The sequence below is a fragment of the Chiloscyllium plagiosum genome, unplaced genomic scaffold (genome assembly GCF_037043375.1).
Source record: "Chiloscyllium plagiosum isolate Xiang-an unplaced genomic scaffold, Cpla_swu_hap1 HiC_scaffold_21, whole genome shotgun sequence".
Lineage (NCBI taxonomy): Eukaryota > Metazoa > Chordata > Chondrichthyes > Orectolobiformes > Hemiscylliidae > Chiloscyllium > Chiloscyllium plagiosum.
The window spans coordinates 7,082,793-7,109,174 of NW_028270159.1; the positions used below are offsets into that span (position 1 = coordinate 7,082,793).

The following is a 26,382-nucleotide window of genomic DNA, read 5'->3' on the forward strand; positions in this document are numbered from 1 at the left end:
TGGCAGGAGTAACTATTTATTTGCTGAATGTTTCAGCCCATGCCAGCTATTAAAAGCTCAAAATGGAAAACGAATGCAACTGCAAATCAACTTTAATGCACAGAATTTAGTGCATTTGTTTCCACAAACAAATATTACTTATCTAATTTTATTGAGAGTTGAAACTTTTATAATACTGTCCAAAATACTGCAGACAAAATGAAATATTAACAGACAAAAGTTTTAAACATCACTAAGATCTTGGGCAAACTTGAACTTTGATACACTGCTGTTATATGGAAACCAATCTTTCAAAAATATACAAATTGCTATTATTATTTATGATGACAGAACTCTAATGGAGAATTTATCAGTTACAAACGCTAACTAGTTAAAAGTAAAAGGCAGTCAAAAGGCAAGTTCTCAGCGCAAACAGGGTCCAAAGTGTGTTTCCAAATCAATAACATTCAGTAAAATCAGTCACATCTCCAGAAATTGGGGATTATAAGGCATACCATCATGCACCATCCAGGACATTGCACTCTGAGTCACATTCCCATTACAATATGTAGCACACATGGGTAAGTACTGGTAAATGCAAGCAACTACACAGCACATGTTTCACACAAACATAATACCTGCAGTTTGATTTTGCGGAACGATGATGACATGTTGTATGGTGGTGTTTGATAAATAAACTAGATACTATATAACTGAGAAGCAATTCACACAAAGCAAATCCTAAAGAAAAATCAGACAAAATAATAAGGTTTAGACTTAATTTTGCATTGCCAAATTCTTTAGAGTTAATCTACCTGAGCTGCATCACTAAAATACAACAGCTGCCTTCCTCACATTTTGGAATATTGTAACTGAAGTTCAAACAAACATCCCAAACCACACTCCACATCCGGATTAGCAATCCAGATTAATGCAGTTCTGATTTCTCCCATGAAATCATCCAGTGCAATTAATAGACTAAAAGTACTTTTGTTCAAAAAGAAAGGCTTTCATTGATTTATTCAAAACAGCATGTTTTTTTTATAAACTGAAAGCTGATATTCAAATGATTTCCTATCACGACAGCTATAACATTAAAAAAAAATCAACCCCACCCTGAACTCATTTGAGCACTGCACAATTTTTCAGTGACGCAGTACACCAAACATTTCACTGCAAAATTTCCTTCCAACTTCCAAGTGATTAATTTTTTCCCTCAAAGTCTTCAAAAACAGTTGTCAGTTTAGAAGGATATTCTTAAAAAAAAAACTCACAATACAGTAAATTACAACTCCTCCAATACAAGGAGGTCTTATTAAAATCAAACTTTGTCCCACACAAAAGCAAAACATACAGATGCTGAAAATCTGTAATAGAACAGAAAGAGCTTAAAAATACTCAGGTCAGGCAGCAGGTGTGATGAGAAATAAAATTTACATTACAGACCAATGATGATCCATAACTGCAATATACTAATATTATAAGAATTAAAAGAGTACCAAATTCTGAAACAGAAAAAAGTCCATTGCAAGATTTGAATTATGTAAATTAGATTTTTAGATTAAAATCAAAATCATGTCACATAGCATGCATATCTTAAATTTGAATTGTGTAATTACCAAATGACATTCTTTACAGTGCTCTTTGGACTTTTCACGATTTTACAATCTGTCACCTTGACCATAAATAGTCTCCTTCCTACACATCTGAGATATGCATAATTTAAATACTAAGTCCTGAAAGCAATATACCTTTCTAAAATAAGAACAGGCAGATTATTTTTTTCATAAACTCTATGTCCATTAATTAAAGGGTCACTGGACTCAAAACATTCTCAGTTTTCACCCTACACATACTGCCAGATCTGCTGTTTCTCCAGCATTTTTCTCTAAATTTTTGAAGGTTTCCTGGTTGATAACTGAATTGCACAAAATTGTTTGAACTCTCTAGCTTCTGTTACATTCACATTTGCTACACTCGGTCAAATCTAAGTCAGATTGATCCATCCATGAAATGATCCATAAAGAATGAGCCAATATTTCATGTCACGTCACGCATCAGCAATTCATTGTGATTGCATCACAATAATTAGATTTAAAATATTCAGGCCTGATCTCTCTACAGATTATTAAGCTGTAGATACAATTAGCACTATGTACAGGATTGGACATGGAAAGTGATGACAATTTGCTTAATCAAAAATCCAGGAGATCAAAGAAAGTATTTACATAATTTAAAAGCACAATTCAAAACAATTACATCAGTTATGACAAGGGAATCCTTAATAGAATAGAAATACCATAAATTTAACCTAACATGAATCCACAGAAAACCAGAATACATACATACATCTGTCAGACTGGACTGGTGGTGGGGGGACATCAGCCGTAAACCAAAAACATGCCTCATCTACCTCAATTCTTGAACATTATTTATACGATAATTCATCATCCTCAGCCCCACCCAGCTTTCACCTCTCAAATTTTAAGGGTCTATAAGTAAAGCATTTTCCTTTTTAATATGTTCCTTTCTGCAACAGTTGCTAAAAAAAAATGCCCTGACATCTGTTACTATGGAAAGAGAATTTCTTCCAAGTATCAATTACCACATTAATAAATTAGACATGTCTTGAATCATGATTTTCTGCAGATGACATTCTTTCAATAAAACCTTTTTGGATATTACCTATAACACCCCAATAATTATATTACACAGCAATTTTCTCATTATTTTGGAAAATTTTAATATAGTCCACAAAATGCCAATATGTTTAATAATTCATGGCCATTTCTGTACAACTTTTCAGCAACCAACAGAAGTCCCCACCCCATAATTCTGAGTCTATTTACTGTATTGCTGACAGGTTCTGCACTCCCCAAATCACTCAACCTACCCCCCCACCCCACAATTTTCAAACCAAGTTAAGAGAGGATTAAACTTTTCCCCTTGCCCTGGGATGAAACCCAATGCAGAGCAAAAGGCAAGCCAGCCTCAGGACCGATTCCTCACAGAATTAATATTTTAATATAAAAGATGATTTTGTCTGACCTTGTTGTGGTCACAGCCGCAGGAAACCCTCCCCCGCAGCCATTTTAAGGTCCATTGTGGTTGAAAACACAAAAATAAACCTGAGAAAAATCATACCTAACAGAATTCAAAGATGTTGCAGCAGTGTCTGTGAATGCACGGAGTAAAATAAAAATGCGCAATGAGGAAAAAAAAAATCTACATTTTTAAAGTTTAGATATGTTCCTTTAAAAAGATTTCATTTAAAATTGAGATATACTGTATAATCATTGATCAAAAACATATATATTAACATTCCTTCGCTCTCCTCAGACGGGCGTCAACGCCCGAAAAACATAACCGACTTCAACTGGAACCCTTTCAACTTAGCCCTCAAGAAAAATATATATTACAATTATTTGACTTCACAGTTTCCTCATTTTAAACATTTTAATTTTTAACAAATACAGTCAAAATTTAAAACGCGGCAAAAATATGTGCCCGTTTGAATGAAAGATGCGGCCTTCAAACAGATGTCTTGTTCGCTTGGTTTTTTTTGACCTGACGAAAATGTTAGGGGATATTTCCAGATAACTATGAAACATACCGAAGGTTGTCGACGACTCGCTGATCGCTGCAGACTCTCTCGCTCCCAGCTCGCACCGGCCTTTTTTTACCGTCCGCGACGATGATGTCACTGCTCTGCAGCAAGGAAACGAACAAACCCGAGCTGTTTCGGCGCTTCCCGTCGCGGGGGACACCTTCGGGTCGTTCCGTCACCACACCTTCGGCACTCTCCGTCTTCCGGGCGCGACGCCAACCTCGGCAATTCCCGGCTCCATCTAACGAGTGACTCGGCCGCTTCGGAGAATTCCGTACACCTCCTGGACGCTCTTTCGGCGGCTTCATGGAACCCACCAATCCCTACAGTGAGGGGAGACACCATTCGGCCCATCCAGTTTGCACCGACCCTCCGAAGGATATCCCACATATACCAAGGTTCCACCCTATCCCTGCAAACCTGCATTTCCCATGGCTAATCCACCTAGCCCGCACATCCCTGGACCCTATGTGACAATTTAGCACGGCCAATCCACCTGACCTGCAGATCCCAGGACACTATGGGCCAATCCACCACAACCTGCGCATCTTTAGACTGTGGGAGGAAACTGGAGTACCCAGATGAAACCCACACAGATACAGGGAGAAAGTGCAAACTCCACAAGGACAGTCAGCCAAGGGTGGAATAAAACCTGAGTCCTTGGTGCTTTGAGGCAGCAGTGCTAACCACTTAGCCACTGTGCCACCCTGTACTCAGGTACACTTGGCAATAAAATCTAATTTAAAATTGAACTTGACAAAAAAAAGCATGTCATTGCGCAATGTATGTAGCCGATCAGAAGATTCAAAGACTGACAAACAAAGAGAGAAAGTTAGGTGTGAACATAAAAACAAAATAAGAGATTCTAGCTGGGTATTCAAAAGTTAGTGAGCATGCACTGTATAGAAAGTGAGTCCAGGAATTAATAACGGAAAATAAAAGGAGATACATTCCAGAAGTAGTTGTAAATAAGGGAAAGGGAGGGAGGAACTCAAGAAAATTACAATCGCCCTACTGAGCAACTTGTTGAAACTGCAAGCTGATAAGTCCCAGAGTTCTGATGGAATTCATCCTCAGATCCTAAAATATGTGGCTAGGGAGACAGTGGTGCATTGCTTTTAATTTTCCAAAATGCCCTATATTTATGAAAGATTCCATTAGATTGGAAAACAGTGAATTTTATTCAAAAGTGGCAGAGACAGAAAATAGGAAATTACAGGCCATTTAATTCAACATCAATCATAGGGAAGATGCTGGAAGCTTTTATTAAAGGCATACTTCAGGACACTTGGAAAAGTTCAAAGTCAACACGGTTTTTTAAAAAGGAAATAATGTTTAACCAATTTATTAGAGTTCTTTGAGATAGTAATTTGTACAATAGATAAAAGAAAACTACTGGATATTGTCAAGGAGTCAGAGGTTTACAGCATGGAATCTACCAATCCCTAGTGAGGGAGAGACCATTCAGCCCATCCAGTTTGCACCGACCCTCCAAAGAGTATCCCACATGTTGTATTTGACTTGTTCATGCCACGCACTTTTCACAATTAATCTAGTCCCATTTACCTGTGTTTGGTCCATATCCCTCCATACATCCACGTACCTGTCCAAATGTTTCTTAAATGACAAAATTGCACTCACAACCACCACTACCTCTGGCAGCCCATTCCACTAACCACCTTCTGTGTGAAAAAATTGCCCCGTGGATCCTTTTGTATCTCTCCCCTCTCATGTTAAACCTATGCTTTCTAGTTTTAGACTCCCCTAACATGGGGAAAAGCTGTTGGCTATCTACCTTGCCTCTCATGATTTTATAGATTTCTATAAGGTGTTCCCTCAGTCTCCTATGGTCCAGGGAAAAAAACATCTCAGCCTATCCAGCCTCTCCTTACAACTGAAAACTTCCAGTCCAGGTAGCATCCCAGTAAATCAGTGAATACACTGTGCTTAGATTTACAGAAGGCATTTAGTTACGTGCCACATCAAAGATGTGGATGGAAGATCTTATTGAATGGCAGAACAGTTTTGAGGGCCTTTTAATTGATATGCCTGTAATTTATTTCTATATGCTCATTACAGCTTTGGTTCAAACATGGACAAAAGAGCTGAATTCTAGAAGTGAGGTGAGACTGACAGCCCTTGACATCAAGGCAGCATTTGACCAAGTGTGGCATCAAGGAGCCCTAGCACAACTGGAATTAATAGGAATCAGGAGCTATTGGTTCACTGGTGGAAACCATACCTGGCACATAAAAAGATGGCTGTGATTGTTGGAGGTCAGTCATCTCAGCTCCAGGACATCGTTGCAGGAGTTATGTAGGTTCATGTCCTAGGCCCAACTATCTTCACCTACTTCATCAATTACCTTCTCTTCAATGTAAGGTCAGAAGTGGGGGATGCTTGCCAATGATTGCACAATGTTCATGATTACTCCGATACTGATGCAATCCTATTCAAATGTAACAAGATCTGGAAAATATCCAGGCTTGAGCTGACAAGTGACAAGTAGCATTTGCAGTACACAAATGAACATCCGTCACATTCAATGTGTTACCATCACTGAGTCCCCTATTATTATCATGGGGGTTTACCATTGACCAGAAATTCAAGTGGACTCACCATATAAACAAGAGAAGTTAAGACCATAAGAAATTGGAGTGGAAGTAAGCCCATCGAGTCTATTCTGCCATTCAATCATGGCTGATGGGCATTTCAATATCACTTACCTGCACTCTCCCCGTATCCCTTAATTGAAAGGGTAGGAATACTGCAGTGAGCAACTCACCTCCCAACTCCCCAGAGCCTCTCCATGATCCACAAGGCAAAGTCAGGAGTGTGGTGAACTTACAATTTAGAGCAGCTCCAACAACACTCAAGACACTCAACGCCTTTCAGGACAAAGCAGTCCACTTGATTGACACAACATCCACAAATATTCACTCCCTCCACCACCGAGACTTGGTAGAAGCTGCAGAAATTCACCAAAGATCCAGCATGTTCCAAATCCATGACCACTTCCTTCTACAAGGACAAGGACAGCAGATACACAGGACCATCACAACCTGCAAATTCCCCTCCAGGTTACTCACCACCCTAACTTGGAAATATATCAGCACTCCTTCACTGTTGCTGGATCAAAATCTTAGAATTCCTTCCCTAACAACATTATGGGTCTTCCTAAAGGAACATAGATTGCAGTGATTCAAAAAGGCAGTTCATCACCACCTTCTCGAGGGCCACAAGGGATGGCCAATAAAAAACAGCCAGCCACATCCCATCACTGAGTCCCCTATTATTAACATCATGGGGGTTTACCATTGACCATAAATTTAAGTGGACTCACCATATAAACAAGAGAAGTTAAGACCATAAGAAATTGGAGTGGAAGTAAGGCCATTCAGCCCGAGTCTACTCTGCCATTCAATCATGGCTGAGGGGCATTTCAATATCACTTACCCACACTCTCCCCGTATCCCTTAATTAAGAGTGAATATATAAAAAATCTTGAGGATGTTTGACACTGGTAAGGTCATAGGAATAAAACAAAGAACAAAGAAGTTAACATTTCATGTCAGATTACCCTTCTTCAAAACATTCTGAAGGGTACCAGACTGGAAATGTTAACTCTGCTTTCTCTCCAGAGATGCTGCCAGATGTTCTGAGCTTTTCCAGCAATTTCTATTTTTGACTGGGAAGGCCAGATTGCCCAGAGAGAATGTGGTGGAATTCCTCTTAAACTCTGCTGGCCTTGATGGGACAGCGTTCCTACATGGTATTCACTCGAAAATTCAGGACAAGCACCCAGTAGACAAGATGATGAGAAGTTGCTATGAGGAAAGAGAACGAGTAAATTGAGCCTTGAGTTCAGAAGAATGAGAGAAAATAGTCTTGAAATGCTCAAGATTCTGAAGCGGCTTAACAATATTAATGCTGTTTCTGTCAGCTAGACAATCTAAAGCATGGAGACACTATAAGATAAAGGTTAGATTATTTAGAACTGACATGAGGCGAAATCTTTTCACTTAGAAGGTTATGAATAACTACCCCCCCCCCCCAGAGAATTGTTGATGCTCCATTGTTGAAACTACTAAGATTAGAATAGACTGATCATTGACTCCTTGAAGAATCAAAAGAAATGAGCTCCAGGCAGAAAAGTGGAGGAGGCACAAGATACGCCACAATTGAACAGAAAGGAATCAAACAGGCAAAGAGGGACCATATGATCTACTCTTGCCCCTCTTTCTTATGTCCATGTACCTCAAAACATTACAAAGAATTTTACAGCCAATAGAGTGCCTTTGAAGCCCGTTGCAACAAAAGAAATGCATCAGCCAACTTATGCATGATTAGATCTCACAAACAGCAACATGATAACATTCCTACAATCTAGTTTAGTGATCGCAGCTGACCTGTAATGCTGTTAATGGTACCCCTTGAAAGTTTCCTCTTACACAAAGCACACATAACAACAATCTTATGGCTGCAGCCATTCTATGGTAATTATTTGGTCACTAGGATTCTTAGGTCTCTTTTTAGATTAGAGTGGTGCTGGAAATGCACGGCAGGTCAGGCAGCATCCGAGGAGCAGGGAAATTGACGTTTCGAAGGGCTTTTGCCTGAAACATCGATTTTCAGGGCAGCAGCCGAGGAGCAGGAAAATCGATGCTTCGGGCAAAAGCCCTTCGAAACGTTGATTTCCCTGCTCCTCGGATGCTACCTAACCTGCTGTGCTTTTCTAGCACCACTCTAATCTAAACTCTGGTTTCCAGCATCTGCAGTCCTCACTTTTGCCTTCTTAGATCTCTTTGCCGTACTACCCATTCAGTTTCCAAAAGGCCAAAATAATACACAAGTATGCAAAAACTGGTCTCACCAACACCTAGTTAGGTCACTGAAATAGTCCAGACATGCTGTTTGTTGTATCAAGTATGACAACACTTTCATCTTGGTTGTATTCAGGTAAATCATTTTCCTGATAAAATGTATTCTGATCAGGAATTCTCATGGAGGAGCTCCAAGAATTTGAAGAAAAATTCAACTTCTTGATCTTTCAACTATTAAATTGGCTGATGATGATAGGACATTTTGTTTTGATTTAAGGCAAATGCAATTAATTACTCCCCCAACTAAATTACTGGCCAGGACACGAAGGACAGTTTGCCTGCTCTTCTTTTAAAATAGCACAAAGATATCTCTTACATCACCTGAGAAGGTAGGCAGGATCTCAGGTTAATGTTTCGACCCAAAGATGCGATCTCTGATTTGGGTTGAGGAATAAATATTGGCTAACATCCTGGATGAACTTGTGATCTTTGGCAAATACTGTGAGAGCTGTTGAACTAACCTGAACAGGAAGTTGGCCCGTTTAGCATCTCATTCAAAAGAAAGTACAATCACTCTGCCTGCAATATTGCACAGGTACATTAGTCCAGATTATGTGCACTAAGTTCTGGAGTGGATCTCAAACTCAGAACTCAAAGATAAGAATCATCTATGAGAAGCAGCTGACAAACAATATATGATAAACGGTCTACATTGGGCTGAAGTTAAATATTTACTGAAATTACCCATGGTGTGTTAGTCAACAATATACTATACAAAAAGTATATGGCTGAAATATTGTATCATACCAAATTGCGTCATCAGCACAAAAACATATCTTTTGATTCTTATACCTTATGACTGCATTTATGTTCCACATAAAACTCTCCATTGCTTCTTCTAATAACAGAATTACCTTCTATTCCTTTCTCTCTCATGGCCTTACTTATGTTTGAAGGGGAAAATATAGCTCCCTGAATAGTCAATGGCAAGTACCTAACCCATGGTGATCAGGGATGTCCTATTTTTGGGTATTGAAATTAATTGATTTGCCAATGGGTAACAAATTGAAACGGGGATATCAGACAAGATTTCCACTTGTTTGCTATTCAGCACTACTCTGGAATGCACTGACGCACAGATACCAGATGAACAACTGACATTTATATAGCACCTTTAACATAGGTTAATCTTCCAGGATAGTTTTCAGGACAATAAAATGAAGCCCATCTTGTACAATATTCTCTCATCCCAGCACTTAAAATACCTACAAGAATTGTCTACAAGGTGAACATATGAAGAATGGTCATTCAGATGGGAGTGCTGAGGGAGAAAAGGAATGACAAAAAGGACTTTACCAAATTTCTACATCAAAATGACTTTTAGTCACTTGAACATGTTTAAATGCAAGTGACAACAGAAGGGATGCTTCTGAACATTTAGAGATAAATGACTGGTTAAGTGTATTTCCCCTTTAAAAAGAACTAACTATATGCAGTGTTTGAAGAATTTCCTTTAAACATCCCACTCCCCTGTGGATTGTGCACACTGCACCAAATAGCTGCAGAGGCCATAATATCTCTGCTCCACCAAGCAACCGCCTTTGGGGAATGCAGTTTACATTTTAATCATTCATTTGGCAATATTTCAAAGCTTTACTCAGCATTTTCTTTGGTACTGATGTTGGAATAGAGCTATTATTAAGAGGATCAAATTCTTTGTGTAGTTTTTAGTAGCAACCTGCCCATTTCTGAGACAAATGAAATTGCAATTTAGCATGTGCAGTTTCTATTACCCCTAAATTCAGTTTCTTAACTGCCTTATCAAGAAATAACTACTATTCCCAATCTCATGCATTTCCTTCCTTTATTTGCAAGAGTTGCTTGTACATATTAAGACTTTCTCAATCAATTTGCTGTAAAATACCGAGAGGTACAGAGGAACTAAGTGACCGGAAGCTGAAGGTAGCACGATGCGTTGATAAGGTGGCTAAGGTGATGTAGAATTAGAATTTTTTGCGGAAGTAATGATCAAGTTAGAGAAAGAGAGCCAGTAGACGTGACCTATTTGGATTTAAGGCCTTTGACAAAGTACTGCATAGGAGGCTGCTAACTAAGAGCCCACAGTGTTGGGGGCAAGGTACTTACATAAAGAGTTGGCTGACTGATAGAAGGCAGAGATTGGGGATAAATGGATCTTTATCAGGATGGCAGCCAGTGACGATTGGAGTTCTTCGGGGTCCATGTTAGGACCACAACTATTCAGGTTATACATTAACAATCTGGATGAAGGAACTGAGGGCACTGTTGCTAAGTCTGTAGATTACACAAAGATGGGGGAGGGACAGGTAGCGTTGAGGAAGTGGGGAGGCTACATAAGGACTTTGACCTAAGAGAGTGGGCAAAGAAGTGGCGGATGGAATATAATGTGAGAAAAAGTGAGGTTTTGCAAATTTTGGTAGGAAGAATAGAGGCATGGACTATTTTCTAAATGGGGAAAGGTTATGAAAATTTGAAGTACAAAAGGACTTCGGAGTCATGGTTGAGGATAGTCAAGGTTTAACATTCAGGTTCAGTTGGCAGTTAGGAAGGCAAATACAATGCTCACATTCATTTCAAAAGGGCTAGAATACAAGGGCAGAGATGTATTGCTGAGGTTGTAAGGCTCTAGTCAAATTGCATTTGGAATATTGAGAGCAGTTTTGGTCCCTATATCTAAGGAAGTTCTGAGTTCAGAAGAATGAGGGGGGAATCTGATGAGGAATATAAAATGCTAAACAGGATAAGGTGGATTGTTGAACAGATGTTCCTCCTTGTGGGACAGTCTCAAACAAGAGGTCATAAATTTGAGTGTGAGGAAGTAGGTTTAAAACTGAAATAAGGAGAGATTACTTCTATCACAGGACTGTGAATCTGTGGAGCTCACTGCCCCAAAGTGCAGAGAAGCCAGAATCAATCAACAGATTGAAGAAAGAAATAGGCTTCTGATAAAAAGTAAAAGGTTATGGGAAGCACACAGGAAAATGGAGTTGAGATCAGGATAAGATCAGCTATGGTCACGTTAAATGGCAGAGTGCACTCAAAGGGCTTAATGCTTACTCCAATTCCTATGAAGAATATCTGGTGTATAGCTGGTGTTGGAGGAGGGGGTCTAGAGGAGATTTACAGAATGATCACAGGGATAAAAGACTTGTCATGAGAAGTGGTTAAGGACTCTGGATCTGTATTTAGTGAAGTTTAGAAGGATGAGGGGGTATCTGTTGAGGTATATAAAATGTTGAAGGGGATTGCCATCGCCATTGCAAAGATGTTAACCCTTATTGGACAGTCCTGATCAAGAGGTTATAGACGTAGAGCATGAGAGATAGGTTCCAAACTGAGTAGAAAGCTCATCAGATCAGCCAACGGGCCAAGGAGTGGCAGATGGAGTTTAATTTAGATAAATGTAAGCTGCTGCATTTTGGAAAAGCAAATCAGAGCAGGACAAATCAGGCTTAATGGCAAGATCCTGGGGAGTGTTGCTGAACAAAGAGACCTTGGAGTGCAGGTTCATAACTCCTTGCAAGTGGAATTGCAGGTGGATAGTGAAGAAAGTGTTTGGTTTAGCTTGTCTTTATTGGTCAGTGCATTAAGCATAGGAGTTGGAAGGTCAAGTTGTGGCAGTACAGGACATTGGATAGGTCACTATTGGATTACTGTGCGCAATTCTGGTCTCCCTGTTATAGGAAGAATGTTTTGAAACTTGAAAGGGTTCAGAAAAGATTTACAAGGATGTTGCCAGGGTTGGAGCATTTGAGCAATAGGAAGAGGCGGAAGAGGCTTGGGCTATTTTCCCTGGAGCATCAGAGGCTGACAGATGATCTCATAGAAGTTTATAAAATCATGAGAGGCAGGGATAAGGTACATAGACAAGGTCTTTTCCCTGAGGTGGGGAGTCCAAAACTAGCATGCACCAATTTAAGATGAGAGGGGAAAGATTTAAAAGGGATCTGAAAGGCATTTTTTTCACACAAAGGGTGTTGCGTGTATGGAATGAGATGCCAGAAGAATCAGTGGAGGCTGGTACAATGACAACATTTAAAAGGCATCTGGATGCGTATATGAATAGGAAGGGTTTAAAAGGACATGGGACAAATGCTGGCAAATGGGACAAGATTTATTTAGGAATCTGGTCGGCATGGATGAGTTGAACTGAATGGTACATTTCCATTCTGTATATCTCCATAACTTTACTTAGTCATAGAGTCTCACAAAATGGAAACAGACCCTTCGGTTCAACCAGACACCAATCAAATTCCTAAACTAAACTAGTTCCACCTCCTGCATTTGACCCATATCCCTCCAAACATTTCCTATTCACGAACTTACCCAACCCCTTTTAAACATTGCAACTCTCTTGGGGTGATGAATTTGTGGAACTCAGTGCAGCTGTAGGCTGTGGAGGCCAAGTCAATAAGTATATTTAGGTCAGAAATAGATAGGTTCTTGATTAGTAAGGAGATTGAAGGTTACAGGAAGGATGCAGGAGAATTGGGTTGAGAAACATATCAGTCATGATCAAATTGTGGAACAGACCCAGTGGGCCAAATGGCCTAATTCTACTCCTATGTTTTATAATCTTATGAAAAATCCTTCATTAGCCAAGTATAGAAAACACATGTAGGGAGGTTATACTGAACTGTACAAATCATGAATTGTGCCACAACACGAGTACTGTGTCTGGTCACCTCATTATAGAAAGGATGAGTTGAACGAGAGGAAATTTATGAGCATGTTGCCAAGACTGTAAAATTTATAAGACCATAAGACATAGGAGTGGAAGTAAGGCCATTCGGCCCATCGAGTCCACTCCGCCATTCAATCATGGCTGATGCGCATTTCAGCTCCACTTACCAGCGTTCTCCCCGTAGCCCTTAATTCCTCGAGACAACAAGAATCTATCAATCTCGGCCTTGAAGACATTTAGCGTCCCGGCTTCCACTGCACTCCGTGGCAATGAATTCCACAGGCCCACCACTCTCTGGCTGAAGAAATGCCTCCGCATTTCTGTTCTGAAATGACCCCCTCTAATTCTAAGGCTGTGTCCACGGGTCCTAGTCTCCTCGTTTAACTGAAACAATTTCCTAGCATCCACCTTTTCCAAGCCATGTATTATTTTGTACGTCTCTATTAAGTCTCCCCTTAATCTTCTAAACTCCAACGAATACAATCCCAGTATCCTCAGCCGTTCCTCATATGTTAGACCTGTCATTCCAGGGATCATCCGTGTGAAGCTCACCTCGAACACCATAGGCCCTCACCTTGCTCAGCAGCCTCCCGTGTGGCACCTTATCAAAGGCCTTTTGAAAGTCTAGATAGACCACATCCACTGGGTTTCCCTGGTCTAACCTACTTGTTACCTCTTCAAAAAATTCCAACAGGTTTGTCAGGCATGACCTCCCTTTACTAAATCCATGTTGACTTGTTCTAATCAGACTCTGCTCTTCCAAGAATTTAGGAACCTCATCCTTAATGATGGATTCTAGAATTTTACCAACAACCGAGGTTAAGCTGATTGGCCTATAATTTTCCATCTTTTGCCTTGATCCTTTCTTGAACAAGGGGGTTACAACAGCCATCTTCCAATCATCCGGGACCTTATCTATGAGGAAATGTTGCATAGGCTGGGGTTGTTCTCCTTGGAACAGATGAGGATGAAGGAAGTGTTGAATGAGATAATCTGGATAAAGTGGATGGGAAGAGCCTAATTTCTTTGGCAGAGAGATCAGTGACTGGGGATTTAGATTTCAAGTTTTGTTAGCAAGATTAGAAGAGATGAAGAAAACTTATTTACTCAGATGGTGGTGGGAGGTCTGATATTCACTGCTCAAAAGGGTAGAATAAACAAACTCTTGATTCATTTAAAAAGTGCCTGGATAACCTGTCAGGCTCAGGAAAAAATGCTGAAAAGTGCAATTAGCTTGAGTGGTCTATTTATCAGCTGGTGGCAGCAGACACAATGGGCTAATTGGCCTTTTTCTGTGTTGTAATCTTTCGGTAATTTCTGTGAAATATCCTAACCTTTTTGTTTTAACATGATATTTTGAAGGTGTAGCAGGGGTCAGTAATAGGACTGTTGCCACTCTGGCTCAGATCAAGTAACTCTGCAAAAGAGGAGGTATTGAACTTGGAAACTTAAAACTTAAGAGTCCAGCTACACATTGTTGCTTGTCAATTGCACAATCGGGGAAATTGGCATCAAAATATCCTGCAATGGAATATTAACTTACAAATTCTTAATACAATGTGCTAGCATTTAGATCACCACTGATTTGTCCTAGATCTTTTACAGTAATTACAGTAGGAGCATAACCAGTCAATTCCACGATGCAACAAAATAGAATATGTACAATATATGTAGCAGCAGGTTACTTTGCCAGTGTTTTATTCCGCTTACAGTGACAGATTTTCAACATCTTAGAATCTAATATGTTAAAAGAAGTGATTTAATATAATTTGATAATTGAAATACTGAACTCTGTACACAATCAAACGAAGGAGGTCACAAACTTCCACGAGCAGTTAGTCATTTATTTCACACTGACTCATACTTTATAACAATGGTCCCTTTTGTGCCTAGCCCAGGAAAGCAGAGGTCAAGTTGTACTATGTCATGGCTGACCCCAGCTGAATTATGGGATTGAATTCAGGAACCTCCTTGGTCTGTATTAGTAGGGAAAGGTTGATACATGAGAAGACCAAACCCAATATTGATTGCCTTAGAACAATTCATGGTGCATTGAAGTAGTTGATAAAGATGTGCACATATTAACATATGCCTTTAAAAAAAATCTCCCCACATTTAGGGAAGTTTACATCAGTTCAATAGAAACAAACGTTCTTCACTGAAAAAGATGGTAACACTGAATAGGATCTCAAATGGTGCTCTTAACATTAAAGTGAGGCTATGAATGCTTGCGAACCAAGTATTCATAAATTGTTCTATTATTTCTCATCACTATCTCTCCCGTGGTCTGTATGGGTTACACGTGTGATATTGAGCTGATAATCTGATCTGTTTCCTGCCTGCTTTAGGTCACCACTTCCAGTCCTGGTCAAGAAGTAATCCATAGAGGTAAATCCAGTTACCGTTGCAGTTTAGGGCCTAATTTTCTAATCAAAACAGCCTATATCTGAATAAGTACAATTCTCTTTGAAAGCCAAAGGACAACACTTCACCATACTCATAATAACTTATTCAAAGTTTCCATTCACATCCTTTGAGTGGTCAACAGCCTATTCAATAATTATTTACAAACAGAATTCTATTTTGTTTATTTGAGAATTTATCACAAAAATACATATTTTCTAGTTACATATGTATCAGACTCATGGTCCATACTTACCTTCAATTGTGTAAATCTATTTTAATCTAAAAAAATAAAAAAGTGGTATCTAAAATTTCTTATTTTATTTTGGATAAAAAAATATTTGATCACATTTTCTCTACTAGGGTGAAGGTTGAGAGGTAACCTGACAGAGCTCTTTAAACTTGGGGATTAGATAGGTTAAGTGTGGAATATATTTTTCCATTTATGGGTTATAAATACAAGATGGTCACTGAAAAATCCAAAAGGGATTGACAGAAAGTTGTTTTGTCAGTGTGGACATAATGTGGCATGACAGGTAATAGTTGAGGTGAATAGTGTAAATAAATTTAAGGTAAAATTGGTTAAACTTAAGGGATAAAGTAACAGAAGGCTATGTTGATAGGTATTGATGCAGAGAGACAGGAGAACTGTGTGATGCATGAACACCAGCAAGAGTTTGTTGAGCCAAATGGCCTGTTTCTTTGCTGTAAATACAATGCAATCCAGAGGTTCAATATTGGCAGCAACTTCCAGTAAAGGAGATTCTAGGTGTATTCAGTGCGCATGAGGGAGAAAGGAAGAGGAGGATATGTGATAAGGCTGGGTGAATGAAATAAAATGGAGGGCTATTTGAGCAAAAATACTAGCATACAAGGTCAAAACACACACTGACATGTAGACTACTGCCTAACATGTCAAGGCTAGGGAGTGACCAAACAAAATGTCGTAATCTTATTCCAGTTTTCAGCTTTGTTTGTAGTGGCTCCAAGCAAAGGATATGCTCTTACCCTACTGATAAAGATAGCAAGAGGGGGTGGAGGTAGAAACTAATAAACAATCATCTACCTAACGAACACCCCACCTCAGTCACTATTCAAACAGGGTTGAATTGAACTCACTGAAAGAGGGTACGGAGGTAGGGCAGTGGTAGTGGATTATTAAATACTCATGATTCTCCTCTGTACAAGAAAAATACTATTCATGGACAACGTGAACATATTGTCTGGCATTTTCCCTCCCCACCACCAAACTACTCATATTTCATGGCTATTGGAGGAAAATATATTTTAAAAAGACAACTCTTTTCAAAAGAAAATGAAACAGACACTTTGCTAAGCAAAAGCAAAGTATTTTGCAGTTCACACATTGGTCCATTCGTGACATTATTAATGTGCAATAGAAGGACACTGATAAGATGTAATAACCACTTCATAAAATTTAAACATGCAGCACTACACAAGGTTTCCTTCAATCCACTGAACTGTACAAAACAACTGTCCTTAGTTTTCATTACACTATACTTGATGATTTTATAATTAAGATGGACATCAATCGTTTCACATCATGATAGCCACAAGATTAGCTCAATATAGCGTTATAATAAATATAAACAAAAAACAGTCAACAACCAAAGCATCACAGGTTAGTTCAGAAACATGACATCCTATAGTTTTTATAGTTGAGAGAACTGCATAACTTTTTTTTACATTGCATGAAGACATCATCAGCACCAAGGAGAGAGTGCAAAACCAAAGAATAAAATGGAAAACGTTCCAATGAACCCACTTAAATTAAACCTTGTGTTTAATGTAACTATAAAATTTTTAAAAGTGACTTCAATGAGCAGTTCTGATTTCCTTGGCTTTTTAATGCATCTTTTAAATGGTCATGATCTCCAGAATGCAGGATGCAGGTAACCCTTTGGCAGAGGAAAGTCTTCTTGCTTCAAGCATTTCTGAAATAGAATAATCAGAAAAATCGATATTAATTTCAAGGAATGCACTTTTTTTTGAAAATTAATCTGAACAGTTACAAAATTACACCGCAGTCCAATTTTCATTGTTCTTTAGCCAGGACTGCTAGCAAGCAACATGTCAACACAGATGGTGACCAGGAAGATGGGCAAGTACTGTGGATAAATCGCCAATAAATTTTATTGCAACAAAAACCAACTGCCTCTTATTAACAAAAGCAACCGGACAAAATCTGCTAATAAGACAAAGATAAAATTAACAGTATCATACAGCATAGTAAAATGGAGTTTGAGAACACAGACAACGGACAGTCTCCTGTTTAATGCATGGGATTTATGGCATAAAAATGGGCCATTTGGCCCAAATAGGCATGCGGCATGGTGACTCTGCAGTTAGTACTGCTGCTTCGCAGCAGCAGTGACCCAGGTTCGATTCTAGCCTTGGAGCAACTGTCCGTATGGAATTTGCACATTCTCCCCTTATCTGCGTGGGTTCCCTCTGGGTGCTTTGGTTTCGTCCCACAGTCCAAAGATGTGTAGGGTGGATTTGCCATGCTAAATTGCCCATAGTGTCCAGGGATCTGCAGCCTACATGGGTTAGCCATGGTGATATGGGGATAAAGTTGCAGGCTAGATCTGGGTGGGATCTTTTCAGAGGGTCATTGCAGATTTTCTGCACTGTCAGGATTCTATGATTCTAGGCCATTTTAGTGCTCCACAAAAGTCTCCTCACACCCTTTCCCCTCTACCCTTATTAGCATATACTTCTATTCCTGTCTCCCTCATGTTTAGCTACTTCTGCTTAAATGCATCTCAAATGCAGTAGCATGCTCCAAATTTTCACCACTGCTCATATAAAAATATTTCTCCCAAATTTCCTATGGGAAACTCTGGTTCAAGTGCCACCCAGGACTTGATGACCAAGAAAGATACCAAACAGGTTGACTATCAATTTGCAAATCTTTCCAGCATATACAACAGATAATTGTGTGTTTCGATATAACAAAATCAGAGCCTCTACCATCTTTATCCCTAGCTACAGACATAGAATGCAGTTACAAGAAGGGCCTCAATTGGTTGGATCTGATTGCTGCCAAAAGCATATGATTCAATCCCCAAGTCTGGAGGGGATTCGGGACTGCCTCTTTGCCCTATCTGTAATGGAAATTGTGGCACTGTGGACCCGACTAGACCAGTATTTGCACAGTTAAATCAAGAAGAATTAGTAACTATCATTTTTATGGCCCTCATGGAGTGGTTAGCTCAGTTAGCTCGACGGCTGTCTTGCAACACACAGTAATGCCAACAGTATGGATTCATGCCCTGCACCTGCTGAGGTTATCATGAAATAGTCTCCTTCTTAACCTCTCCCTTTACCTGAAGTATGGTCACCCCCAGGTGAAACCAGCACTAGTTGATTCTCTCTAATGAGGGAGCAGCCCCATGGTGTGGTAAGACTATGGCAATTTTATCTTTTATTTATGGCCCTAGTTTTGGGTTTGTCCACAAGTGGAAACACATTCTTTACACCTACACTGCAACTCCTTTCATGATAAGCAACTCTATTATGGCCCCTCTCAGCTCTCTCATCTTGGGTGATAAAAGCTCCAGTCAAATCAATCTTTAATGATCAGAAATTCAACATGCAGCAAGTTGTATCATCATAAAGAAATTGTTTACATTAAAAACACTTGAATTCTAAAAATAAAAGCTCTAAGTCAAGTATAATAACCCCAAGCAAAAAAAAGTGAACATTATACTGTAAAGGGAATGGCAATGTTGCAAAAAAAAACAAATTAAAGTCTGCAGCATTTGGGGTAAAATTAGAATCACTCAACACAGCAGATGGTGACTTAGCCCATGGTGCCTTTGTTGACTTTTGAAACAGTAACTAGTCAGTTCCTCTGTCTAGCTCTTTCTCAATGGACTTTTAAATTTTTGCTCAAGTATTTATCAAGTTCCATAGTATAGCAACTTGCAACATAAATAAATTTCAGCTGTGTGTTCTGCCCAGAACTCTTCCGCAAAGGTCTAACCTGCCGTTTAGAAAGTCAGTGTACTTCCAGGTCTAAGAGGAAGAAAGAACTGAGAGTGGGATGAGAGCCCACAGTGGTATAATGGGCTGAATTACTTCCTCCTGTGCTGTATTATTGCACAATCCTAAAGAGATTAAGACCAGAAATGTTTGCTTTACAACTCTCAAGATGTTCAGACTGAGGAGAAATACAAGACTGTGGTGATGCTGTCACTTTGAAAAGGTTATTTTGTCCTGGGTTTTTTTTTGAAGAGAGGTTGTAAAGGCAGATGTGCCAAAGTGGCTACAGGAGACTGGCCAAGTCAACAGTCAGAGGAGGCCTTTATGTTTTTTTTAAATGGCTGTAACAATGGGAAGGGGAATGGTCAGTTCTCCCAGCTGTAGCAGTGGAAGCTGTTTGGGTCCCGGAGGAGGTTGTAATCTTCAGTAAACCGATTCCTAACTGTGACAGTCTATGAAATCTCTCTTGATGTTATTCCTTCCTGGATTGGGAAACTGCAATAAAATCAGTGTCTGAATTTATCTTTTTGCCAAGGGGTTCGTTTATGGGATGTTGCTATGTTGGAACAGTTAAATAGTATTGAGTACTGTATCTATTATTGGGTTAAGTTTTCCAATAGCTATGCTATTCTAAATTCCTCTTCCTTTTGTTTGTATTTTAACTATACTGTTTAAATAAATTGTGTTTTGCTTAATGTCAAGTAGTTTGACCAGTTGCATCCCATCTGGAACACCCATTTCACATTTACCTATAAAAGAAAGAAAAAGTTAGGGTCTAGGCTTCTTCCTTAAAATATTATGAGGGGTCTGGTCTGGTCCAATACAAGACTGAGAAGTGTGATGGGGATAGAGACGAGGACAGAGAATCTAGGAACTGACAATGGGAAATGTTTTACGCATAATTTTCAATGAAATGAAAGGTCAGTCAATGACAATGTGCAATCATATAGCGTAGTAAAAAGAAATGTAATAAATCATTCCCGGCACTTTTCAGAAACACGAACAAAATGTTGACACAAGGGCACACAAGGAGATATTAGGAACACTGAGCAGAATGACATGGCAGTCTGAGAAAACATTGCTCGTGCTGAGGACAAAAATCAGATTCAATTTATCCAGGTCAAGCCAAGCATTAAATCAGCCCACTCTTGTCAAATAAATAATTAAATTATTCCTGTCTCAATGTTACGCCACTTGCAAATCTAGTGTAGAATCGTGGATCTGAAGCTATTTAAGTCACCATTGTTTAGATAACTGTTTGACCTCGTAAGGATAAAATTGAGACACCCACCAAGCAGCTGAGAGATCAATACCTTTGGTATCTGCTCTACCATAGGCAACTGAAGACATATCTGCCAATGAACAAATATCAATTGTGTTTAATTAAATGCAGAATGAGGGCATCAACTAGAGTTTCATTTGAGTTTAAAGAGGACCCTGATGATGCAGTGGTAGTGTACCTAGAACCCAGGGAGTTCCGGGTTCAAGTCCCACCTGCTCCAAAGGTGTGTAATAGGCTGATAAGAAAACTAACTTGAACTTAAAGAGGTACAGTGGTTGTGTCCCTTCTTCTAAGCCAGGAGGCCTGGATTCAAGTCTCACTTTCACCAGAAATGTGTAATAACATCTTTGAGAAGGTTAATTAGAAAATATCTTGAACATAAAGATAAAGCTCGAGGTATAGTGCTTGTGCACCTATCTCTGAGCCAGGAGGCCCAGGTTCAAGCTCCAGCTACTGCAGAGGTGTATCATAAAACAGAAAATATTGACATCAACTCCAGGTGTCATGTTGGCCACTGGCACATTTGAGGCTTTTCACAATTGGTTGGCACTACAGGAGCTGGAATGCATCAATTTCCCTAAAATGTTCTTTTAATCTCAGTAAAAATTTCCTTTAATAGTTGTGCTGTTGCTACAGTGCCCCTTTAAGAGGCTGCAAAATGTAAATTATTTTATGTTGTCAGTTGCTCCAAAGAGTATAGAGATACATCTAGCAAATCTGTAGTGTGGTTGAGTTGGCAGATATAGACTTTTAATGTTTCACTCTATAAATAAACATTAAGCTGAGTAAAAACTGACTTCAAAGTTGTCCTTCATTAAGTGGTTTCCTGAAACATAACACGAGACAGACGAGATGCTATGTAATTTTTTACAACTAAATTGTCTCTACCTCCCTTTCATATTCAAATCCTGTTTGATACTACTCCAATGATGTACAAAGAACAAAGAAAATTACAACACAGGAACAGGCACTTCGACCCTCCAAGCCTGCACTGATCCAGATCCTCTATCTAAATCTGTCGCCTATTTTCCAAGGATCTGTATCCCTCTGTTCCCTTTGTATAGATACATTTTAAATGACACTATCATGCCTAGAGAGTTTTGAGAAGATTTGTAGCTCAGGTTGAGGTTCTGGATGTAGGTTTTCTCGCTGAGCTGGAAGATGCATTTCCAGATGTTTCGTCACCATACTAGGTAACATTTTCAGTGGGCCTCAGGCGAAGCAGTGTACATGATTCCTGCTTTCTATGTATATGATTGGATTTCTTTGGGTTGGTGATGTCATTTCCTATGGTGATGTCATTTCCTGTTCTTTTTCTCAGGGGCTGGTAGATGGGGTCTAACTCGATGTGTTTGTTGATAGAGTTCTGGTTGGAATGCCATGCTTCTAGGAATTCTTGTGCGTATCTCTGTTTGGCTTGTCCTAGGATGGATGTGTTGTCCCAGTCGAAGTGGTGTTCCTCCTTATCTGTATGTAAGGATACTTGTGAGAGAGGGCCATGTCATTTTGTGGCTAGTTGGTGTTCATGTATCCTGGTGGCTAGTTTTCTGCCTGTTTGTCCAATGTAGTGTTTGTTACAGTTCTTGGTATTCTGTAAATGACATTAGTTTTGCTTGTTGTCTGTATAGGGTCTTTCAAGTTCATTAGCTGCTGTTTTAGTGTTTTGATGGGTTTGTGGGCTACCATGATGCCAAGGGGTCTATATTCTATATCTAATTGTAACATACAGAATACTGACTGGCCTGGACAGTGTAGATGTTGGGAAGATGTTTCCATTGGTATGAGAGACTAGGACACAAGAGAATAGCCTTAGAGTAAAGGGAAGACTTTTTAAAACAGAGATAAGGTTAAACTTCTACAGCCAGAAGAGTAGTGAATCTATGGAATCATTACCACAGAAGGTTGTGGAGGCCAGGTTATTGAGTATATTTAAGACTGAGATAGACAGGTTCTTAAGTATCAAGGAGATTCAGGGCTATGGGGAGAAAGTGGGAGAATGAGGATTGAGAAAATTATCAGCCATGATTGAATGGCGAAGCAGACTCTATGGGCTGAATGGCCTAATTTCTGCTCCTATGGCTTACGTTCATGTTGTCAGGAATCTCAGATTTGGGATTTAAGAAATTAATTCCACACAAAAAAAACAAGAGCTTTTACCTCCAGAAACTGGCGCAGCCTGATCACAGCTCCAACCTGCCCGGTGCCTGTAACTGCTTCAATTCTACAGAAAGTGAAATAGGTGAAGTTTATAAAGAAATTATACATACACGGATTAAAGCACATTTTGTGAACAGCTGTGATAAAATAGAACTAAATTGCATAAAGAATATGACTTTTTGAACTACTGAAAATCAATAAAGTACCTTTTTGGCTGCTATGTAGGAGCTAATTTTTGACCTCAAATGCACCTTTCCAAACTATCCCCACACCCCTTAGTATCCGCCCCCCCCACCACCAAAAAATCAACTTCTGTCAAAAAATCAATATACTTAATAAGTGACGACCCATAACCTCTGGGGGAAAGATTTACAACCCTGAGTAAAGAAATTTTTCATCTTAGTCCTAAAGTACTGATTACATACACTGACACTATAGTCCTTTGTTCTCGGTATGATAATCTTGAAAAACTTGTGTGGTTCAATTAGGTCACCTCTCATTTCCTTTCAAAGACTAGCAAATATAAACAACTTCACTCAATAGGGCAATTCCCCCACCAATCCCAAGAATCAGTTCAAATCAGTATACCCTTTCTTAGGAATGAGACCAAAGATTTAGAACATAGAACATCACAGCACAATACAGGCCCTTCGGCCCTCAATGTTGCACCAACCTGTGGAACCAATCTGAAGCCCATCTATCCTACATTATTCCATTTTCATTCATATGCCTATTCAATGACCATTTAAATGCCCTTAAAATTGACAAGTATACTACTGTTTGGAATGAGGAGGGTGTGCCAAGCAGGCTAAGATAAAAGATAGGGAGGAAGGACTTGGGGGAGGGGCATTGGGAATGCGATAGGTGGGAGGTGGTTAAGGTGAGGGTGATAGGCCGGGAGAGGGGGTGGGGGCGGAGAGGTCTGGAAGAAGATTGCAGGTCAAGAAGGCGGTGCTGAGTCTGAGGGCTGGCACTGAGAAAAGTGGGGGGAGGGGAAATGAGGAAGCTGGAGAAATCCGCATTCATCCCTTGTGGCTGGAGGGTTCCTAGGTGGAAGATGAGGCACCTCTTCCTCCAGGCGTCGTGTTGCCATGGTCTGGCGATGGAAGTGCGACTCATCTTCCCGACCTCTCCGCCCCCACCCCCTCTCCGGCCTATCACCCTCACCTTAACCGCCTTCCACCTATCGCATTCCCAACGCCCCTCCCCCAAGTCCCTCCTCCCTACCTTTTATCTTAGCCTGCTTGGCGCACCCTCCTCATTCCTGAAGAAGGGCTTATGCCCGAAACGTCGATTCTCCTTCTCCTTGGATGCTGCCTGACCTGCTGCGCTTTTCCAGCAACACATTTTTAAGCTCTGATCACCAGCCTTCACTTTCTTCAAGTCGACTACTGTTGCAGGCAGGGTGATCCATGTCACCACTACTCTGAGTAAAGAAACTACCACTAACATCTGTCCTATAGCTATCACCCCTTAATTTAAAGCTATGTCCCCCCCGTGCAAGCCATCACCATCCGAGGAAAAAGGCTCTCACTGTCAACCCGATCTAACTGTCTGATTATCTTGTGTGTCTCATTTAGAACAGGCCAATAGAATAGCAAAGTACTACATAGTTTAAGAATCTGCTGAGCTCATGAAGGAAAGAGACTTACATGCTTGTGATACTGTCCATGACTTCACAACATTGTAGTGCTCCATAGGCATCAAAGCAAGTTTGAAGTGTATGTCACTGGTGTAATATTGGAAACATACTAGCCATTTTGTACAAGGCAAGCTCTCACAAGCAGCAAAATGATAATGTCCAAATAATCTCTTTTCTAATTACGCTGTTTGAGGGATGAATATTAGCCAGGACACCAGGTATAACACCTCTGCTCTTTAAACTAATTTCAGTCAGCTTGAGATTGTGAAAGAGATGATAGAAATGCAAGTATCTTTTTTAATAACAGTATCTCAAATTGTCTGCAAATTAAAGGAAAGTGCGATAAATTCTAAACATGGCCACATAAGACATTGAGTGTATCTTTGTGTAACCCATGGTAAGCCTTCTGAATATCACTGGGGTCGAGGTAAGGAGGAACCTCACCAATAACTAGTGGAATAGCTAAGATGTTCTTGCAAAAAGTTGGCAAAGATGCGACAGACAAGTGACCTTTTCCATGCTTTAACCATTCTGTGAATCCTTGATCTTGAGCTTTTGTTACCTGGGGAAGTAGTCGTTCTTGATCAGGACGATCATCTTCCAGAACTGGTTCTGGTACTTCTTCATCAAGGCATTGCCACAGACCTGTTAGAGAAGGAAATAATGACAGACAGTGAAGTGTTCAGCAAAACATGGTTTCTCAAAGAATTACGCAAGTTTACATAGCTCAGATAAAATCATCCAACTAATGATTACTCTGTCAGTTCTTTGACACTCATCCAACTTGTCCTACTTTTCTGGTCTTACCCCATAGTTCTGCATTTTTTTTTCAAGTATACATCCCATTTCCTATTAAAAGTCATTGTCGACCTCTTCCACAAGGCTCTCAGACAGTGCATTCCAGATCACAATGACTCACTGCATAAATGAAAAAATATCTCACCCAACCATTGGCTCATTTGGCAAAATACCTGAAATTGAGGTCCTCTAGTATTTAATTCTGCTGCAAGTAGAAGCAGTTTCTCTCAAATTACCCCATCAGAAGCCCTCATGATTTTGAATATCTCTATTCAACAGCCTCTTACCCATCTCTGCTCTGACATTCCACACCCCAATTTCCTTCCAGCAAATCTCCTCTACACTTTTCAAAAGGCCTTAAAATCCTGTAAAGATTTTGCTTAATTTCCTTGCTTTATGTAAAATAAACTGACAAAAAAAAAGGCACAAGGAATTTGAAGCTATGGTGTCAGATTTAAACAAGAACCAAAAACCAATTGATGGTTAGTCCTATATTTTTGACAGTGGTTTTATAGTCACCATTAGATCCTTAATTCAGATTTTTACCCCCCACCCCGAATTCAAATTCCACCAGTGATGGGGAATTCAAACCCAGGTCCGCAGAACAACCCCTTGGTCTCTGGATTAATAGTCTAGCGGTCATAAAATTATACCATTCCCGGTTGCCATCCTGAAATGCCTACCATTATCCCAATTTTATTCATTAGTTGGCCAATTCTTTATCCACCCTAAAACACAACCCCCAACACCATGGGTTCTTATCTTATTTTGTCTAAAGTCTGTGACCTTATCAAATGCCTTCTAGGAATCCATTCATATTACATCTACTGGTTACCATTACTGATCTTCCTTGGTACCTCTCCAAAGAATCCTAATAGTCAGGCATGATTTTCCCTTCAGAAAGTCATGCTGACTCAATGTAGAAGGCGAGAGCTTATTGGCATTATTGCTACACAATGG

General features: G+C 39.8%; 2 protein-coding genes across 16 annotated transcripts in view; both read right to left on the reverse strand.

Annotated features, from left to right (window-relative positions):
- The window catches only part of sptan1 (spectrin alpha, non-erythrocytic 1), a 106,693-nt gene extending 103,030 nt beyond the window's left edge, over nt 1-3,663 (reverse strand). For 13 of the 15 annotated variants that reach the window (XM_087998202.1, XM_043720590.2, XM_087998200.1 and 10 more), the window contains exon 1: nt 618-665. In XM_087998202.1, the coding sequence (XP_087854328.1) occupies nt 618-650 (33 nt within the window). In that variant the 5' untranslated portion in view covers nt 651-665. Of the gene's footprint in view, nt 1-617; nt 666-3,592 lie in introns of those variants that run through there. The other 2 variants (XM_043720583.2, XM_087998199.1) reach the window with 2 other exon arrangements.
- An 11,299-nt stretch (nt 3,664-14,962) lies between these two features.
- The window catches only part of gle1 (GLE1 RNA export mediator), a 56,429-nt gene continuing 45,009 nt past the window's right edge, over nt 14,963-26,382 (reverse strand). The window contains exons 14-16 of the mRNA XM_087998205.1: nt 25,187-25,269; nt 22,983-23,046; nt 14,963-17,490 (exon numbers count right to left, since the gene is read on the reverse strand). Of these exons, the coding sequence (XP_087854331.1) occupies nt 17,422-17,490; nt 22,983-23,046; nt 25,187-25,269 (216 nt within the window). The 3' untranslated portion in view covers nt 14,963-17,421. The remainder of the gene's footprint in view (nt 17,491-22,982; nt 23,047-25,186; nt 25,270-26,382) is intronic.